Here is a 15187-nt window from a genome sequence, read left to right on the forward strand (position 1 = left end):
ATTTTATGAATCAACAGAAACACAGAGAAAGTAGGACATTAAAGGAAGAAAAAAACTTGTTTGGGATAATTAATTTAAATTGAATTTAAAAAACTGAGGGGTGTATGGGTATTTGCTGAGCATAGATTGTGGTTTATTTTTGTTATTTTGAGTTGAAATTATATTTAGGATGAAAATCTCAGAGAAAGGAATATATTTACAGCTGCAGCAAGACGTTGGAGTCTATTTTTTTACTTGCCCAAAATGTATTAATGAGAGGTACTAACACATGAATCTGAAAACACTTTTCAGAAAAATGTCTAAAGAACTGTACAACAAAAAATACATAAATAAAAAGGTAATGCGTTTATTTTTCATTTCTATTTTATTGTTTTAATTTATAGTGATACCATTTGTTGTCCTTCATAAAAGATGCTGGATTGATGGCAAGAACATAAGAAATCACTACTGCGACTTTACGGTAGATGGCGGTAAAGCTCAGTTAGGACAAATCAACACAAGAAGAAGAAGAATCCCGTCGCTGGTTTTAAATTTCCCATCATCCGTTGCGGGGATATATTGCGCTCGCCGCCATTTTCGTTAGCTAGTGTCGCAGGCGCGGTTGGTTCGTTCGGTTGTCAGCAAAACTCCAGACTTGTTAGTATCGACGAAGTCCGTCTGAGATCGTGTAAGTTCGACCCGTGTGAGTCAGCAAACAGAGGAAGAAGATGTCGAACGAGCAACAAGCCGAAAACACGACCGAGAAAGCGGGTCCGCCGCAGGCACCGCAGCAGCAGCAGCAACAGCAGCAGCCGGGGTGAGTCCATTCATCAAGGCTCCTTTGTTAGCTCCTCTTAGCTCCTTCCTGCCGCTGATCCACTTAAATCCCGCACTTTCACCACAATATATCGAGTTGATTAGATTCACCCCAGAAGAAGCGTCAATGTAAAACTGACCAACGTGTTTATATTTCGACGATGTAAACATTTAAGCGCCGTGTGTGTGCGAGGCCCGTGTTCTTTTTTTTTTTTTTTTTACAGAGGATCGGCCGATTTTATGTTATGTAACCTAGAGTAAAGGTTTTACGTTGTTAGCCTGTGTTTCCCTTGTGTTTGTTAATGTATCCTGGTAATAAGCATGCGGTGTTACCTCAAAGTGTAAATAGGCCCACTGTGCCCGAAGAGCGGCCTTGCCATGCGACTTTAGCCTGAATAGCTTACACGATCGTGCAGTGGGGCCTGTGTCGAAATGAAGCTCTTCAAACAGCTTATTTAATAAATAGAATTGTCTCAATACCCGTGATTTTATGTCACAGATCGACACGTTTGAAAACGCCTAGCATTAACCAACAAAGGAAACCTCCACTATTGCATTGCATAACAATGGTTTCATTTTGTCCCGTGTAAAGGATCTGAAATTCAACATAAGAAACCTCGATATAATATGTAAAGCATGTTCCTGTTTTGTTTTGTTTTTTTGCACTCTTCTTGCTTTTACCAAAGGAAATAGTGTTCTTACAGATCCTCACTATATCTTACTGATCTCTTCACACAGGGAAGTGAATGGGAAAGCCAAGCATGAGGTCAATGCAAGCAGGAAGGAAAGGCCCCAGAAGAGAGGTGGAGGTGGGCGCTACGAACCCTATGGGAACGTGAACAAGAGATACCGCGTCTTTGTCAGCAACATCCCATATGATGTTAAATGGCAAGCCCTGAAAGACCTGATGAAAGAAAAAGGTAAGGTGTCTAGCAAATGGATTGACTCACCCAGCGTTGGACATTATTAAAAAGCAAGGGGTCATTTTGTTTGACCACTGCAGCGTTTGAAGGGCTTTTGGGAAATTGTGAAGGAAGCTAAAAGTTGAATGTTGCTGGAGATTTTGTGGGGGGGTTATTTGGAGAAAAAAAGTGGTCTTGATTGACGCCCCTCTTATTTGTCTGTCAACTGCGGAGTTGCTGCAGACTTGCAAAAGTGCTCTGAACCTGGATGTTAGACCGAGCATTTATTTTCCCTCGAGACTACATATCTGTGGTTTTTTGGAAAGTGAAGTTTGAACATGTGTAAATTTGGTGCTTTAATGAGAAACTCCAATGGTTTGAAATAAAGGACACAATAATGTGCTTTTTCCACAAGAAATCTATGAAAAATGTGCAGCACTTTAGTGTTATGATTTTCCCCCAGCAACAAGTTGCTCTCAGTTGCAACAAGCAACTAATGGTACAACCTGGGTGCTCATGAAAAATAAATAACTCAGGTCAAACAAAATCATTTTAACGAGCAACCTTGAATTTCAGAAGGTATTACATTAGTTTTCTCTTAAAGGTATATGGATTTCAGTGTGTTGTTACTCATGTGAAAGCTGTTTTGTTATGGGTTATTGGAAAGCTTTAGAAGAATCATAAGTAATGCACAAAATTTGGCATTTACTTAAATGCGTAAAAGCATGTGTTAAGACGGGTACAACCCTCTTTCAGAGGGTATTTGTTTTATGATCACTGACTGGAGTTAAATTGCATTTTCTTTTTTAGGTGTGACCTTTACAAGCAAATGTTTTCTCAGCAGATCTCCATGTTGTGCCAAACACAGCTATGCGTTGGGGATTTTGGGGTACAGGTCTACAAAATGAAGCAACTTCTTATGCACTGTCCTTGTCTGTAGAGGTTTTGTCACTGATCCATACTTTGGAACAGAAACATCATCTGAATCTCAAGCGTGGCTGTGGTCGACGCTGAATCAAAATTCTGATATTGTGCCTTCCAGAAACTGGTCTACTTTACCAACATGTTTGTGAGAAGTTTCTGTCCCCTAACAGCTTGTCAACATTAACATTATGGTTGGCTTTCTACCTGTAGGCTTCCTCTAAGACTCAGCTGATGGGCAAATGTATCGATGCATTAGTCTGAGGCTTAAATAGTGACACTTGACAAAATAGGCGCAGGTTTGCAATGACATGGGCTGAGGCATTGAACTGGTTCGGACAATATGAAAATCCTTGGTTAATTATCTTCATACAGAAGGTTGTGTGCACTGCATTATATTCCAATAGGAAGGCTGATGGCCATTTCAATAGTTGTTGTCCTCCGTCTATTGCTTGTGGTGCTTCGGGAGAATTCCAACAAGGACAGGCTGAGAAGTCTTTATTTTTTTCTAAAAAGACCAAAGCTTGCTTTTTGTAGACCTGTACCATATTGTGCTGCTGCGGTGCTGCGGGAATGCTCAGGACTGACAGTCCGAGCTTACTGTCACCGGCCGCCCTACTTGTGTTTCTGCTCTAAACCCCAATTGTTCTCTCGGCTTCTCTCCCTTGGTGTGTGTCGTCTCTGGAATCTGATTTGTAGTGGGTGAGGTAACGTACGTGGAACACTTAATGGACGCAGAAGGCAAATCGAGGGTAAGTGCAAATACATACAAAATAAAAATATGACTAATGAAAGACAAACCTGTGTTTGTCAGCTTTGGTTTCTTTGTTTTCATTGTTGGGAATTGTTCAGATTCAGAAACCTGGTGGAGTGTGTGAGAGATGTTGACATCTCGGAGAGATGTTTTATGTGATGTCGTCTGTGGCACTGTCTTTAGGCCACCTGGAGTTTGATGTTATTACAACAGGTCTTCAGCTTTCTTCGAAGGCAGTCCTGTTGGATTGCAGTAGCTGACAATGTCCACTTTGGTTGCTGGATTTGCTTCTTATGAACTAAAGGGGTCAAGAGGTTGTTACAAGGTGGTTAGATGGTTGTTAATGTAACTCATTCTGTAGAACTGTTCTACTGGAAAATACTCCTCCAATATCTTAGTAGTTGGGAATCCTATTTCACTGTGGATTTTCTGCCCTTTGGATGTTGGAAAAATACCTTTTTACATTTGCCAGACTTTGCTGCATTGTTTTAAGAGAATTGGGGAAAAATGTGAGACTTTAATGTAATTTTATTTGGAAGCACAGAGCTCTGGCCAAGGCTGTAGGTTTGTATGATGTTGAACTTTTGTGCATGAAACTCTCTCTACTTTTGCTTAGTTTGTTTTACAATTTAATCAATCTGTTCACTACCTCCTACTTACTTTTACTAATTTTAATTGTTCTTTACATCTTTTGGTGCGGCCTGTTCTTAATTCTTCAATCAACAAAGGGTTGTGCGTAAGTAGTCTTTATCGTCATCCAAAATTTGTTGTAAATATTTTGATTGACAATGTGGAAACACATGTACCAGTCTCTGTTTAGGACAGTCAATACAAACCAAGGTACGGTTTGATTGTTCTAATTCCATACTATGTTTTTTCAGTGTTGTTGAGTTTAGGACTGAGGAGCTAATGAAGAAAGCAGTGGAGAAGGTGAACAAGCACAACCTAAATGGACGACCCCTAAAAGTGAAGGAGGTAGGCCACAGTGACAACTGCAAGAAAAATACTTGTGAACTTTCGCTTCTGACCAATTTGAAAGTTGTAGGATTTGTTGAGTCATACTTTGATGTGTTTTGTCAGGACCCCGATGGTGTGATTACTCAGAGGGAAATGAACAAGGTTCAAGGTGGAGGACCCCCGGGAGGCCATGGAGGAATGGGAGGAATGGGTGGAATGGACCGCATGAACATGGATCGAATGGGCCCTGGACCAAATGGTCCCATGGTCAACATCCCTCCTAGCCTGATGAACAACCCCAACATCCCAAATGAGGTCATTCATGGTCTCCAGGCTGGGAAGATTGGCAGCACTGTCTTTGTTGCTAATGTAAGGCTTTCACATTTTTTTTAATTGTTTCACTGAAAATTACATCTATTGAATTAAGTAATATCAAAAGAAGTGAACAAGTATTTGAGCAACAAATAAAGATTCACTGGTTGTAAATGTCAAGTAGATGTCAGACTGAATCATGGTGTTGGCTAGGAATGTCACAACACCCAACATTTTGTGGTCGATAACAAATACCATGACATTTTCACAATTCTCGCTACTCAATTTATTACCATGACAAAAAATAAACAGTAAATCGCATTTACTTCAACACACAAAAATTAAAACATACAAAAAAACCACAGTGGCTATGTAGCCTTCAAGTTATGAATACAAAGACAATACTTATAAAACAGAATGGTGGCATGTAGGAAAATTTAGATTTCAATTATCAGGTATATGTCAATGACTAAGAAAACAGAGGCTGTACACGCAATGTGTACAACCTTAACGCACACACACATACTTAAGAGCAAGGCTGCAAGCGGTATGTCACTACAGTCATATTGACAGACCATTAAAACCTATTTGTGAGATGCCAACAGTATCAGTCTTTCCTCTAGGATTGTTTTCAGCACTGGGGGCAGCAAAACATCAGTTCTCGTGACATCCCAAGTATTTGCAAATGTTAAATTAGTCAAATTTATTGGTGTCATACTTCAGTCTGACGTTGCACATGAATAAACCTATAACTATGTCTTGTGTGTACAGCTTGACTACAAAGTGGGCTGGAAGAAGCTGAAAGAGGTGTTCAGCATGGCTGGCATGGTGGTGAGGGCCGACATTCTGGAGGACAAGGACGGGAAAAGCAGAGGCATGGGCACAGTAACATTTGAGATGCCCATTGAAGCTGTCCAAGCTGTCTGTATCCTTTTTTTGAATGTGTGCTGATTGAATACCTTTAACAATAGAATGTTAACTTGGTACAACTGCATTGCTTTACGATGTCTGGTACGTTTCCCTTAATGATTTCACAGCTATGTTCAATGGGCAGCTGCTCTTCAACAGGGTCATGCATGTGAAACTGGTATGTTGCACAACATTCTCAACATTGGCTCATATGATCTCAGAGCATAGTCTGATTGTATTTTTTTTCCCAGGATGAGAAGTCCCTGCCCAAAGATTTTGGACCACCTGACAGAGCTGCTGCCCTTCCCCGTACGTTCTTTCTTTGTTTTATTCTCTTTGACAAAAGTGAAACAAAGAGGAATGAATTGTCAATAATATGCTTTATCAGCCATGTAAATATTGCCCCACGTGCTGTTTATGTGTTGGCTTCTCAGGAACCCCCATAATATGCTGATTTCAATATTGAATTAAACTGACTGAATTCTCCTTCATACCAAAGAATGGTTATTTCTGCTGTCAAAAGCTTAATACTGTACCCTTTTTTTTTTCTCAGGTGGTCTCAGCGGTATTGGTTTGGGTCTAGGACCTGGTGGCCAGCCCATTGATGCTACTCAACTCAACAGAGGTGGAGGAGGAGGAGGTGGCGGCGGTGGTGGAGGAGGAGGAGGAATGGGCAACATGGGCCCTGGAGGTAATTCCTGCATTTGTGTTAAACTGTTGAATAGAAGATAACTGACATCAATGGCTCATCACTACTTTTCTCACTTGTAGGAATGGAAGGGATGGGCTTTGGCAACATGGGAGGTCGTATGGGAGGAGGTATGTACCACAACCTCACTAATGTCTGGGTTCCCCACTGCATTTATATCAACCACCACCTCCTCTTTTATTAAAACGATATTTCTCCTCTGCTCTAGGAATGGAGAACTTTGGTGGAATGAACAACATGGATCGTTTTGGATCTTCAGGAATGGGCAGAATGAACGGTAAGCAGACGTTTTGAGATGAACTAAGCACTCTACAGCAAGCGTGGATGATCACGTTTGCTGGACACTTCTAATGGTTTCAACTCTTGCATTGTCAGAGATGGACCGTGGAATTGGTGGTGCTTTTGACAGGGAGTTTGGGCGAAATGAAATGGGAATGTCTCGCAATAATTTTGGAGAATCCTTTGAAAGAGGAATGGGTTAGTATTTTTGGGATATTGTCTGAAATTCCTCTGATAAGTACTCCAATTAAGCCTGAAGTGTTGCCTACTTCAGCTAAGACAATTGATGTTTCCATTCTTTCTGTTCTACCATACAGGGAACTCCATGGGTATGGACCGCATGAGCTCTGGAATGGATCGGCTGGGAACCAGCATGGACCGCATGGCAGGGATGGACCGCATGGGCATGGACAGGATGGACCGTGTGTCTGACCTGGACAGGCTGGGTTCTGGGTTTGACCGAATGGGCTCGGGGATGGACCGGCTGGGGCCCAGTATGGACAGGCTTGCACCTGGCCTGGACCGTATGAGCTCCAGCATGGATCGCCTTGGCTCGGCAGGGTTTGACCGCTTGGGCCCGTCTAATATGGATCGAATGGGTTCTGGCCTTGAATTTGGCTCTCCAATGAATATGGATCGCATGGGCAACACTGGCCTTGACAGGATGGCCAGCAACTTCGACCGCATGGGCTCTGCTGGAGGAATAGACCGCTTCTCCGCAGGTGGCCTCGACCGCATGAGTACTGGCATGGATCGGATGGGATCCGGAGGTGTCGGGGGCCAGTTTGACCGTGCTGCTGATCTGGATCGTGGATTTGGTGGTAACTCCTTTGGAGGAGCTGGAGCTGGAGGGCCTGGGACTGGGGGAAGCAATGTCAGGAAGGGATGCCAAATCTTTGTCAGAAATGTAAGTGTTCATCTGCACTGAAGTTGAACTTAGTCATGTTTACATTACTGTATTTATTTAACATCTTCTCACAAGTGATTTTAATCAATTCTGAATTAATTTTGTTTTAGCTGCCATTTGACTTCACCTGGAAGATGCTGAAAGATACCTTCAATACATGTGGTAAGTGCTCATCTATCCATTTCCAGAAATCTTGTGATGTCTATGTGGAACGCATATCTTTAGCATTGTACAACTTGGCATGTGTATTAAGGTCCAGGAAGTGCAGCATCGAACTTTGGACATGTGATGTGCTCAATGTTGATAAACTTAAAATAAACAGGCGACCAGTGCACTGTAGCAGCAGCAGCAGCTGGGATTCGTCACCATGACATTGTCTATCACACGCTAACGACAACTCATTTTCCGGTTTAGGGTTCTGCATATTGACTAAAGCTTCACCAAAACAAACAGCTCTTGCAGCAGCGGTGGCATTGATTGTTTGTCATTTCATATCAACATGACTTGTAACACTAGTATTCTTCTCTCTGCAGGCATGGTCCAGTATGCTGATATCAAGATGGAGAATGGCAAATCTAAGGGTTGTGGTGTGGTCCGCTTTGACAACCCAGAAACTGCTGAGCGTGCTTGCCGAACCATGAATGGCTACCGGCTGAACGGAAGGGAGATCGATGTTAGGATTGATAGGAATGCATAAGTTCATTGTCTTTGTCACTTCTGACATTTCATGTAGTCATTCATGTCCAAAAAGTCGGTATCGTCTGAATCGACCTTGAACTTTATGTAAACACAATTGGTTTGGTTAGATATATGTAACTACAAATGTTTTAGTTAGTAATTTGTAACGTTGAATGTGTTTTAGTTCTTAAATTTTACTTTACTTTATTTTTTATTAGAGACCAAACTTTTAATTTGTTTCTGTCGTGCATCAATTGTCATTGCCTTTGTGCTATAAGGTGTTTTGATAAATAAACCTCAATATTTGAAATGCGTTGTTGGTTTCCTGGTGATTTTGCTCTGCACATCACTACAATGAGTTTGACTTGAAGCTTCATACAGTCATTTGAAGACTAATATGATCATGTTGAGCACAAAGTAGAATTAAACTGTACAGTTAATATTAAATACAGTTAAATCTATACATTAATGGTAAAAAAAAAACGGGAGGGGGGGGTTATACTTTGGAAATGCCACGTGATTCGGAATCTCCTCCCCCTCGCGGACATGGAAGGTCACCACCGGAAGGAGGTCACATGCACTACATTCAAGATGGCGACCTCCTTGTGTCGGTGCTACCAGGTGAGTGCTCGGAACAGTTTGTGCTAACTATCAGCTCTCAAATATAGACCAAACAAAGAGGAGACAACTTGAACTGTAGTTTTGAACCGTCGCTTTTACCACTGACGGCGAATTACACGATATTAGAGAGGCAGGCTGCTAATGTGGCGTTAGCTAGCTGAGTTAGCTCTTCGGACATTAAGATCACCAGCCGGTGTTTGGACTTTGCGCCGCAGGACAACATCGGCAACGTTTTGTTTTAGACTTAATAGCGGCATATTTTGACTCTAGCATGTCTATTAATGTTTTCTGTATATTATCACAAACCTTTCAAGCCACGAGTGACATCGCCGACTAAAATATTCAAAGCTGGTTGTAGTGATTCAGCAGTGCCACACACAGTTTGTCCTTTAACCACCTGAGGAGTCTACTGAAGTTCAGAGGCTGAGTTTGTGTCCCTGTCTCCAGATGTGCGCCAGAAGAGGACTGGTGGCGTTACCTTCCTCCTTCCTGCTCCTTCACAACAGACCCAGTGTCTTCAGGATACATGGGCTCCTCACAAACTGCTCACAGGTATCTGACACACTGTGTTCAATATTATGAATATTAGTCTGGATTATTCTCTAAATCTCAACAAACAAATCTCACTGTGAGAAAGATCACTTCCTAGAGTAATATATATGCAGCAGATGTTTCAGTCTATATTTGAAGACAATGATCTGGTCTGTGAAACATCCGCTAATAAAATAAAGTCTATAATTTAGATGAAACACATTATTTTATATTCAATTTCTGACAATAGATACCCCTTTACTAAACCGTACACACCAGAGCTTTAAGACATAGCATTACATATAACATTTTTATGTGGATCTAGATCTTTGCCAGAATTTTTACGTTTACACCATCTTCACAAGGAATGATTAATGGATATAGATTTTTAAAATCTGGTATTCATAGGGGACTTATAATTATGATTGGGCACAATTTGGTTTGATTGAATTAAAGGGGCTGTTGGGCCTTGGAAGGCTCTGATTACGTTCTGTTTAATCAAGGGACTTAATACATTTGACACTATGAACATAAACTCAGGTCTAACTCCTCCAGGCATGTTTGAAATAAACTAATCTTAATTTGGTGTTTCTGTTTCATGTCACCCAGGTGCCTTGGTCACCACCTCTGCAAGTAAGATGTTTGTCGGGGGAGAGAGGTGGTGGCAGAAAAGGTTTTTTTGGGGAGTTTCTGGACAACTTGAAGCAGGAGCTAAATAAGAACAAGGAAATGAAAGAAAACATCAAGAAGTTCCGCGAAGAGGCCAAAAAACTGGAAGAGTCAGAGGCATTGAAACAAGCTCGCAGGAAATATGTTAGTATACATCCACACTACAGACACAAATCTGTTGCATTTCCACCTGTGTTCGTCTGAAATACAAGTGTTAACTGGATATTTTTTTGCTAATCTTCCTGTGTCTCTTTCCTAGCAAACTATTGAGTCTGAAACGGTAAAAACATCTGAGGTTCTCAGGAAAAAGTTGGGAAACATCTCTGAGACAGTTAAAGAGGTAAATGTGATGTGTATATCAAACAGATGCAGCTTTTTAAAAAATATAACATTAGATATGTGTTTTTAAGTTGATACCCCCACCCTGACATGGTGTGTGCATTTGTGGTGTCCTGACAGGGGCTGGAAGAGGTCAGTCGAACAGAAATTGGGAAGAAAATCAAGGAGGGAGTGGAAGAAGCAGCCAAATCGGCGAAGACGTCTGCAGAGTCTGTCTCTAAGAGCGGAGAGATGTTGGGGAAGACGAGTGCATTCAAAGCAATATCTCAGGTATGGACTCACTTTAATCTCTATGGTGCAAATACAGTATATTTCACTATCAAGTGAATCGTGAACTTGATTAATAGTTTTTGTTTCTAAATAAAGTAAAATGATGTATGTACACATGAAAATACAGTCCTCATTCTGTCAGTCCTTATGTAAGCTGGTACTTTTGGTATAACACATGAGGTGAATATTAAGTAAGTGCCATTACAAGTCACTTAGAGTTATGACAATGGATGTCTTGAAAATGATAAACCTGGGGCACCTTGTTCGCTCATCTGGTAGATCACATATTAAGGCTGAATCCCCATCCTCTGCTGTATGTCAGCCCTTTCTCTCTCCCATACCTTTTCTGTCTCTCTCTACTGTCGCTAAGAAAATAAAGCTGAAATTGAATCTTTAAAAAAGGAGATGATAAAGCTTAATATTATTATCTGCTCTGCTACTTGTTAATTTACTTTCAGGGCATGGAGAGTGTCAAGAAAGAGATTGATGACCTCGGTCACACTGGCCCTTATCGGCCTCCTGCCAGACTCCGCAAGAGAAGTGAGTTCTCCTCCAAGGGGGGAGGGGATGACAACAAGGTCTTCGAAGCCAACGAGTACGTAGCTCTCATAGCTTTTTCTGGACACTTGTAAAAATGTGTAATCACATCACACTCTGAAATGACATTTGTATCACAAAGTCTTAAACCATTTGAGATTAGCACATAGTGTTGTTGCTGTATCAGCAAATTCACACAATTTCATCAGAACTGCTTTTAGTTTCCAGAGATGAGCAAACTGGTGTCTAGTGTTTGTTGCCATAAGAAAAAACAGATGAGGGCTCGTACTTTGATTGCCAGATGTGCATAGCAGTGATAACTTTTCTCTCTTAATATGGTTCAATATGACGGTTCAATGTGAATCCAATTTCCCTTGTCCTGCGGTTCAAATCTTTACACTGTGTTTTCTTCAGGGAAGCTATGGGTGTGGTGCTGCACAAGGACTCAAAATGGTACCAACAGTGGAAGGATTTCAAAGACAACAACATGGTCGTCAACAGTAAGGAATAACTCACCACTGTGTCTTTCTGTCTCTCTCTGCACCCTTGACTGATTATCGAACAGAGAACTGACATACTGATGTTATGGTGTCATAAGTCAAGTAAAATTATAGGCTTGACATATGCAGTTTTGTCTGAAATTCACAAATTGAATGATGAACCAGTCTGTGTCATTCTAGAGTGGGGATAAAGTAAACAAACTCTGTTGTGGAGTTTTTTAACAGTTTTCAAGTATTTGAAAGAACGCATATTATTGAACTTTCTTCCGCATGTGGTGTTGTGGCATTAGAGGTTGCACAGTTTTGGTAAAGTAAATCGTCAAATGTTTAAAACACATGCAACAAATGTCTGTGCTGAGATTAATGACCTCTTCACTAATCTTAAAGCTTATGAGACTCCAGGTATAAGCATTTGCTGAAAGAGCTTAGGTGGATGCTACATGGAAAACGGGGCTATATAAATTTTAGTCACAGAATTGGTTTAGTTGATACTATATATGTTAAAAGATACTATATAAGTTAAAGAAACAGCATTGATGAATGTTTGGAGAGGTAAGAACCAGTTCTAAGTAAGGTAGTTTAGTTAGTGTTAAGTTGTGAACTTAATATGTGACTGACACTCATATGCTCACTGCAGGATTCTTTGAGATGAAGATGAAGTACGATGAGAGCGACAACGCCTTAATCAGAGCTTCTCGGGCTGTGACCGACAAAATGACCGATCTCATAGGTGAGAGACCTCTGCTTTCATAACTAATAAAACTGAGATGTCAGATACTACTGGTATATGTGCATCATCATATAAAGAGTTACATGTAGTTTATGAAAAGTTTTATGTCTTCTCTATTTTACAGTTATATTTCTGAGTAGTTTTTTATTTCGAATAAAGGCACGTTTATTTAAACTATGGGTAAAATAGTAACAGTTAAAGTAATTTGACTCAGCTGATCATGGTGTTTGAACACAGATAAAATAAGCAAATGTTACATTTAGTTTTTGTGACAAATGTACTTCATGCAACTGCTTAGTCAGGTTATGTCCCTCAACTATGTATTTCCAACAGTCTGTTCTCTGGTCTTGTTTTTGGTCCAACTACAGTTCTTCCATTTAAATCATGTGTCTGCTGTCCATGTGTGCACAGGCGGGCTATTTTCTAAGACAGAGATGTCTGAGGTTCTAACAGAGATTTTAAAGGTGGATCCTTCATTTGACAAAGATTCCTTCCTCAAGCAGTGTGAAGGAGATATCATCCCCAATATACTGGAGGTATGTTGGACTGAAAACAAGCTTCTGTCACCAGCTTTTTAAAACACAAGTTACATTACTGTGCTTGAGTAGGTGTATATTTACAAATGTATTCTGGAATTCTATTTTTGTGTGTGTTCTGTCTTCGTGCAGGCAATGATCAGAGGGGAGCTGGAGGTACTGAAGGACTGGTGTTATGAAGCGGTACGACCTCTCTCACACAAACTGAGACTCAAAGCATGAAATGTTGGCTCCAGTTGGGTTTGTCATTTAATGTGTAGTCATCATTTTATCTAATCTTCTTTTACTCCTTTATTTGGTGTGTAGACATACAGTCAGCTGGCACACCCAATCCAACAAGCCAAGGCCATGGGGCTTCAGTTCCAATCCAAGATCCTGGATATTGACAACATTGATGTAAGTTGTACAACACAACAGTATTTCACAATTTTCAAAATACCTGAAATTAATCCTTTGCTTCATGCCAGTAGAAAAAAAGAACAACACAAACAGATATCACACAGCCAATAATGAACCAAATTCCTTGTTTGACCTGCAGGTTTGTTGATTCAGTAAAGAATACATGTGTTTTCTTCTGCAGTTGGCCATGGGGAAGATGATGGACCAGGGTCCGGTATTGATTATCACCTTCCAGGCTCAGTTAGTCATGGTGATCCGAAACACTAGAGGAGAAGTTGTAGAGGGAGACCCTGTGAGTAAAATGAGAACACAAAAAAACATGACACAAAAATGATTTGCTGAAACTGCCACATGATAAAAGTAATAATCATCTTAAAACTCAATGAAAGCATTTAGTTGTATCATGCTACAGAATTAATGCAAAGCTTTAGCTGGCATTCTTTTCTCGGTGTTCTAGTGAACAATGCACCAGGAGAATGTTATGAGACAATGGAGCCACATTTTACTATTTGAACTTGGCCTTTAATTAATTGACCCGAAGCCAGACCACAGCTTAATGGGCTGTAAAGCACCCGTGTCGTCCACTCGGGGCTCCTCAGGGACACCTGGTAAAAAGTGTCAACTCAGTACCATTCAGTATTCAGAGTAAAAGGCTACTGCCAGAGTACTAATGGTGGATATACTGTTCCTTTGATTTTTGTAAGTCCTCATGTGTGGACATTAAACAAATGCCTTCCAGACTTCCATTTTCTAACCCTTTGTTTCTTCGGAGATTTTAAAATCCTTTTCCTGTCAAACTTTCCTGGTTTTAGATAAATATGAGTCTGAATCAATGCTTATTCAATCCTTCTCACTTGTTCATTGACCAATTTATAAGGGTTACATAACCATAAAGTTGACATTTCTGTTTAAAAAGAAAAATAATATATACAATAAGATTTAATAATTAGAAATACATTATAAGATTTAAACTGTTAGTAAATAAGTGCATCAATCTGTTTTTCTTTCTCCAGGACAAAGTGCTCAGGATGATGTATGTGTGGGCTCTGTGTCGAGACCAGGAGGAGCTCAACCCGTATGCTGCCTGGAGACTACTTGACATCTCAGCATCGAGCACTGAACAGATCCTCTAAGACTCTTTGAGGCACAGAAGACACACTCATGCAGGACGAGAACATACTGTACCTGAACAGAGCTTGTAGCTGGCTGGGAAGAAAAGGGCCAGAGGGAAGAGGAGGGTACGTGGAGATGACGGACAGACTGTTGGGGCATGGGCTCACTTCACAACAGAAACATTAAGGAGAGGTGCTGCTTACTGCTTGGTGCTTCACTGTCTCACACTAGGGGGCAGTAGACTATCACCAATTGTCATCAGCTGTACTTCCTGCAGAGCCTGCATGGCTGCTCATGTATTGAATCTGTTTAGTACAGGACAATGTTTGTTGGATGAATTAAGTTATTGAGCGTGTGCTCTTTTTCTGAGCACGAGTCTTTGGAAATCTAAGAAGTTGTTGCCACCTTCTTCCCTCTCAATTCTACACTGAGTCGTTTCTTCTTGGTGATAATGTGGCCACTCAGTGCTGATAACTGTCCAGTGTAATTGTTAAACATGTGAGAAGGTCTATATTTATTACGAAAATTTAAAATGCCCCCGTTTTTTCCACAATAGCAAGACATTTTTTTTAAATAAAATCTTTTCAAAAATATTGTTGTCTGTTCCCTACAGATGGTAATGCTTGACTCAGACCTGGAGGATATTATGTAATTCTTTCTGGGTTAGTTGCTAATTATTATTTTTTTAATGAAATTCTATAATGGGATTTCAGTGTTTGACATATTTCCTTTGGGATAAATTCTACTTCTGAGAGATTTTTTTTTAACAGTTCAATTTCCAGAGCTCCAAGAGCGCACTCATTTGCTTTGAGTGAAAGT

At 40.6% G+C, this 15187-nt stretch overlaps 2 protein-coding genes across 3 annotated transcripts; both read left to right on the forward strand.

The window, feature by feature from the left end:
* Positions 1–522: 522 nt before the first annotated feature.
* hnrnpm (heterogeneous nuclear ribonucleoprotein M) lies at positions 523–8433 on the forward strand. 2 transcript variants are annotated; one of them, XM_020081159.2, is made up of 16 exons: positions 523–796; positions 1534–1715; positions 3318–3370; positions 4101–4108; positions 4254–4347; positions 4453–4698; positions 5413–5566; positions 5679–5728; positions 5802–5859; positions 6104–6241; positions 6322–6369; positions 6468–6536; positions 6635–6736; positions 6856–7445; positions 7556–7607; positions 7979–8433. In XM_020081159.2, the coding sequence occupies exons 1-16, from the start codon at positions 708–710 to the stop codon at positions 8140–8142; spliced, it is 2097 nt and encodes a 698-aa protein (XP_019936718.2). In that variant the 5' UTR covers positions 523–707; the 3' UTR covers positions 8143–8433. The 2 variants fall into 2 exon arrangements, with proteins under 2 accessions (XP_019936718.2, XP_069378106.1); XM_069522005.1 differs by lacking the exons at positions 523–796; positions 1534–1715; positions 6635–6736 and having other exon boundaries at positions 3318–4108.
* Positions 8434–8639: 206 nt separating this feature from the next.
* Positions 8640–14959, forward strand: timm44 (translocase of inner mitochondrial membrane 44 homolog (yeast)). The gene is made up of 13 exons (XM_020080476.2): positions 8640–8744; positions 9192–9296; positions 9885–10088; positions 10204–10284; positions 10404–10553; positions 11012–11148; positions 11505–11590; positions 12228–12320; positions 12732–12856; positions 12989–13039; positions 13163–13252; positions 13437–13547; positions 14269–14959. Exons 1-13 carry the CDS (start codon positions 8670–8672, stop codon positions 14386–14388), a joined length of 1428 nt encoding a protein of 475 aa, XP_019936035.2. The 5' UTR covers positions 8640–8669; the 3' UTR covers positions 14389–14959.
* The last annotated feature ends 228 nt before the right edge of the window (positions 14960–15187 follow it).

Source organism: Paralichthys olivaceus, chromosome 3, assembly GCF_024713975.1.
Source record: "Paralichthys olivaceus isolate ysfri-2021 chromosome 3, ASM2471397v2, whole genome shotgun sequence".
NCBI lineage: Eukaryota > Metazoa > Chordata > Actinopteri > Pleuronectiformes > Paralichthyidae > Paralichthys > Paralichthys olivaceus.

Excerpts from the sequence above, each read along its gene's own strand:
- timm44 (XM_020080476.2), top strand. The coding sequence starts at position 8,670 with ATGGAAGGTCACCACCGGAAGGAGGTCACATGCACTACATTCAAGATG. Across the intron at positions 8,745-9,191 it reads CCTTGTGTCGGTGCTACCAG|ATGTGCGCCAGAAGAGGACT; the intron begins GTGAGTGCTCGG and ends CCCTGTCTCCAG. Across the intron at positions 12,857-12,988 it reads TCATCCCCAATATACTGGAG|GCAATGATCAGAGGGGAGCT; the intron begins GTATGTTGGACT and ends GTCTTCGTGCAG.
- hnrnpm (XM_020081159.2), top strand. The coding sequence starts at position 708 with ATGTCGAACGAGCAACAAGCCGAAAACACGACCGAGAAAGCGGGTCCG. Across the intron at positions 4,699-5,412 it reads GCACTGTCTTTGTTGCTAAT|CTTGACTACAAAGTGGGCTG; the intron begins GTAAGGCTTTCA and ends TTGTGTGTACAG. Across the intron at positions 6,370-6,467 it reads GGGAGGTCGTATGGGAGGAG|GAATGGAGAACTTTGGTGGA; the intron begins GTATGTACCACA and ends CCTCTGCTCTAG.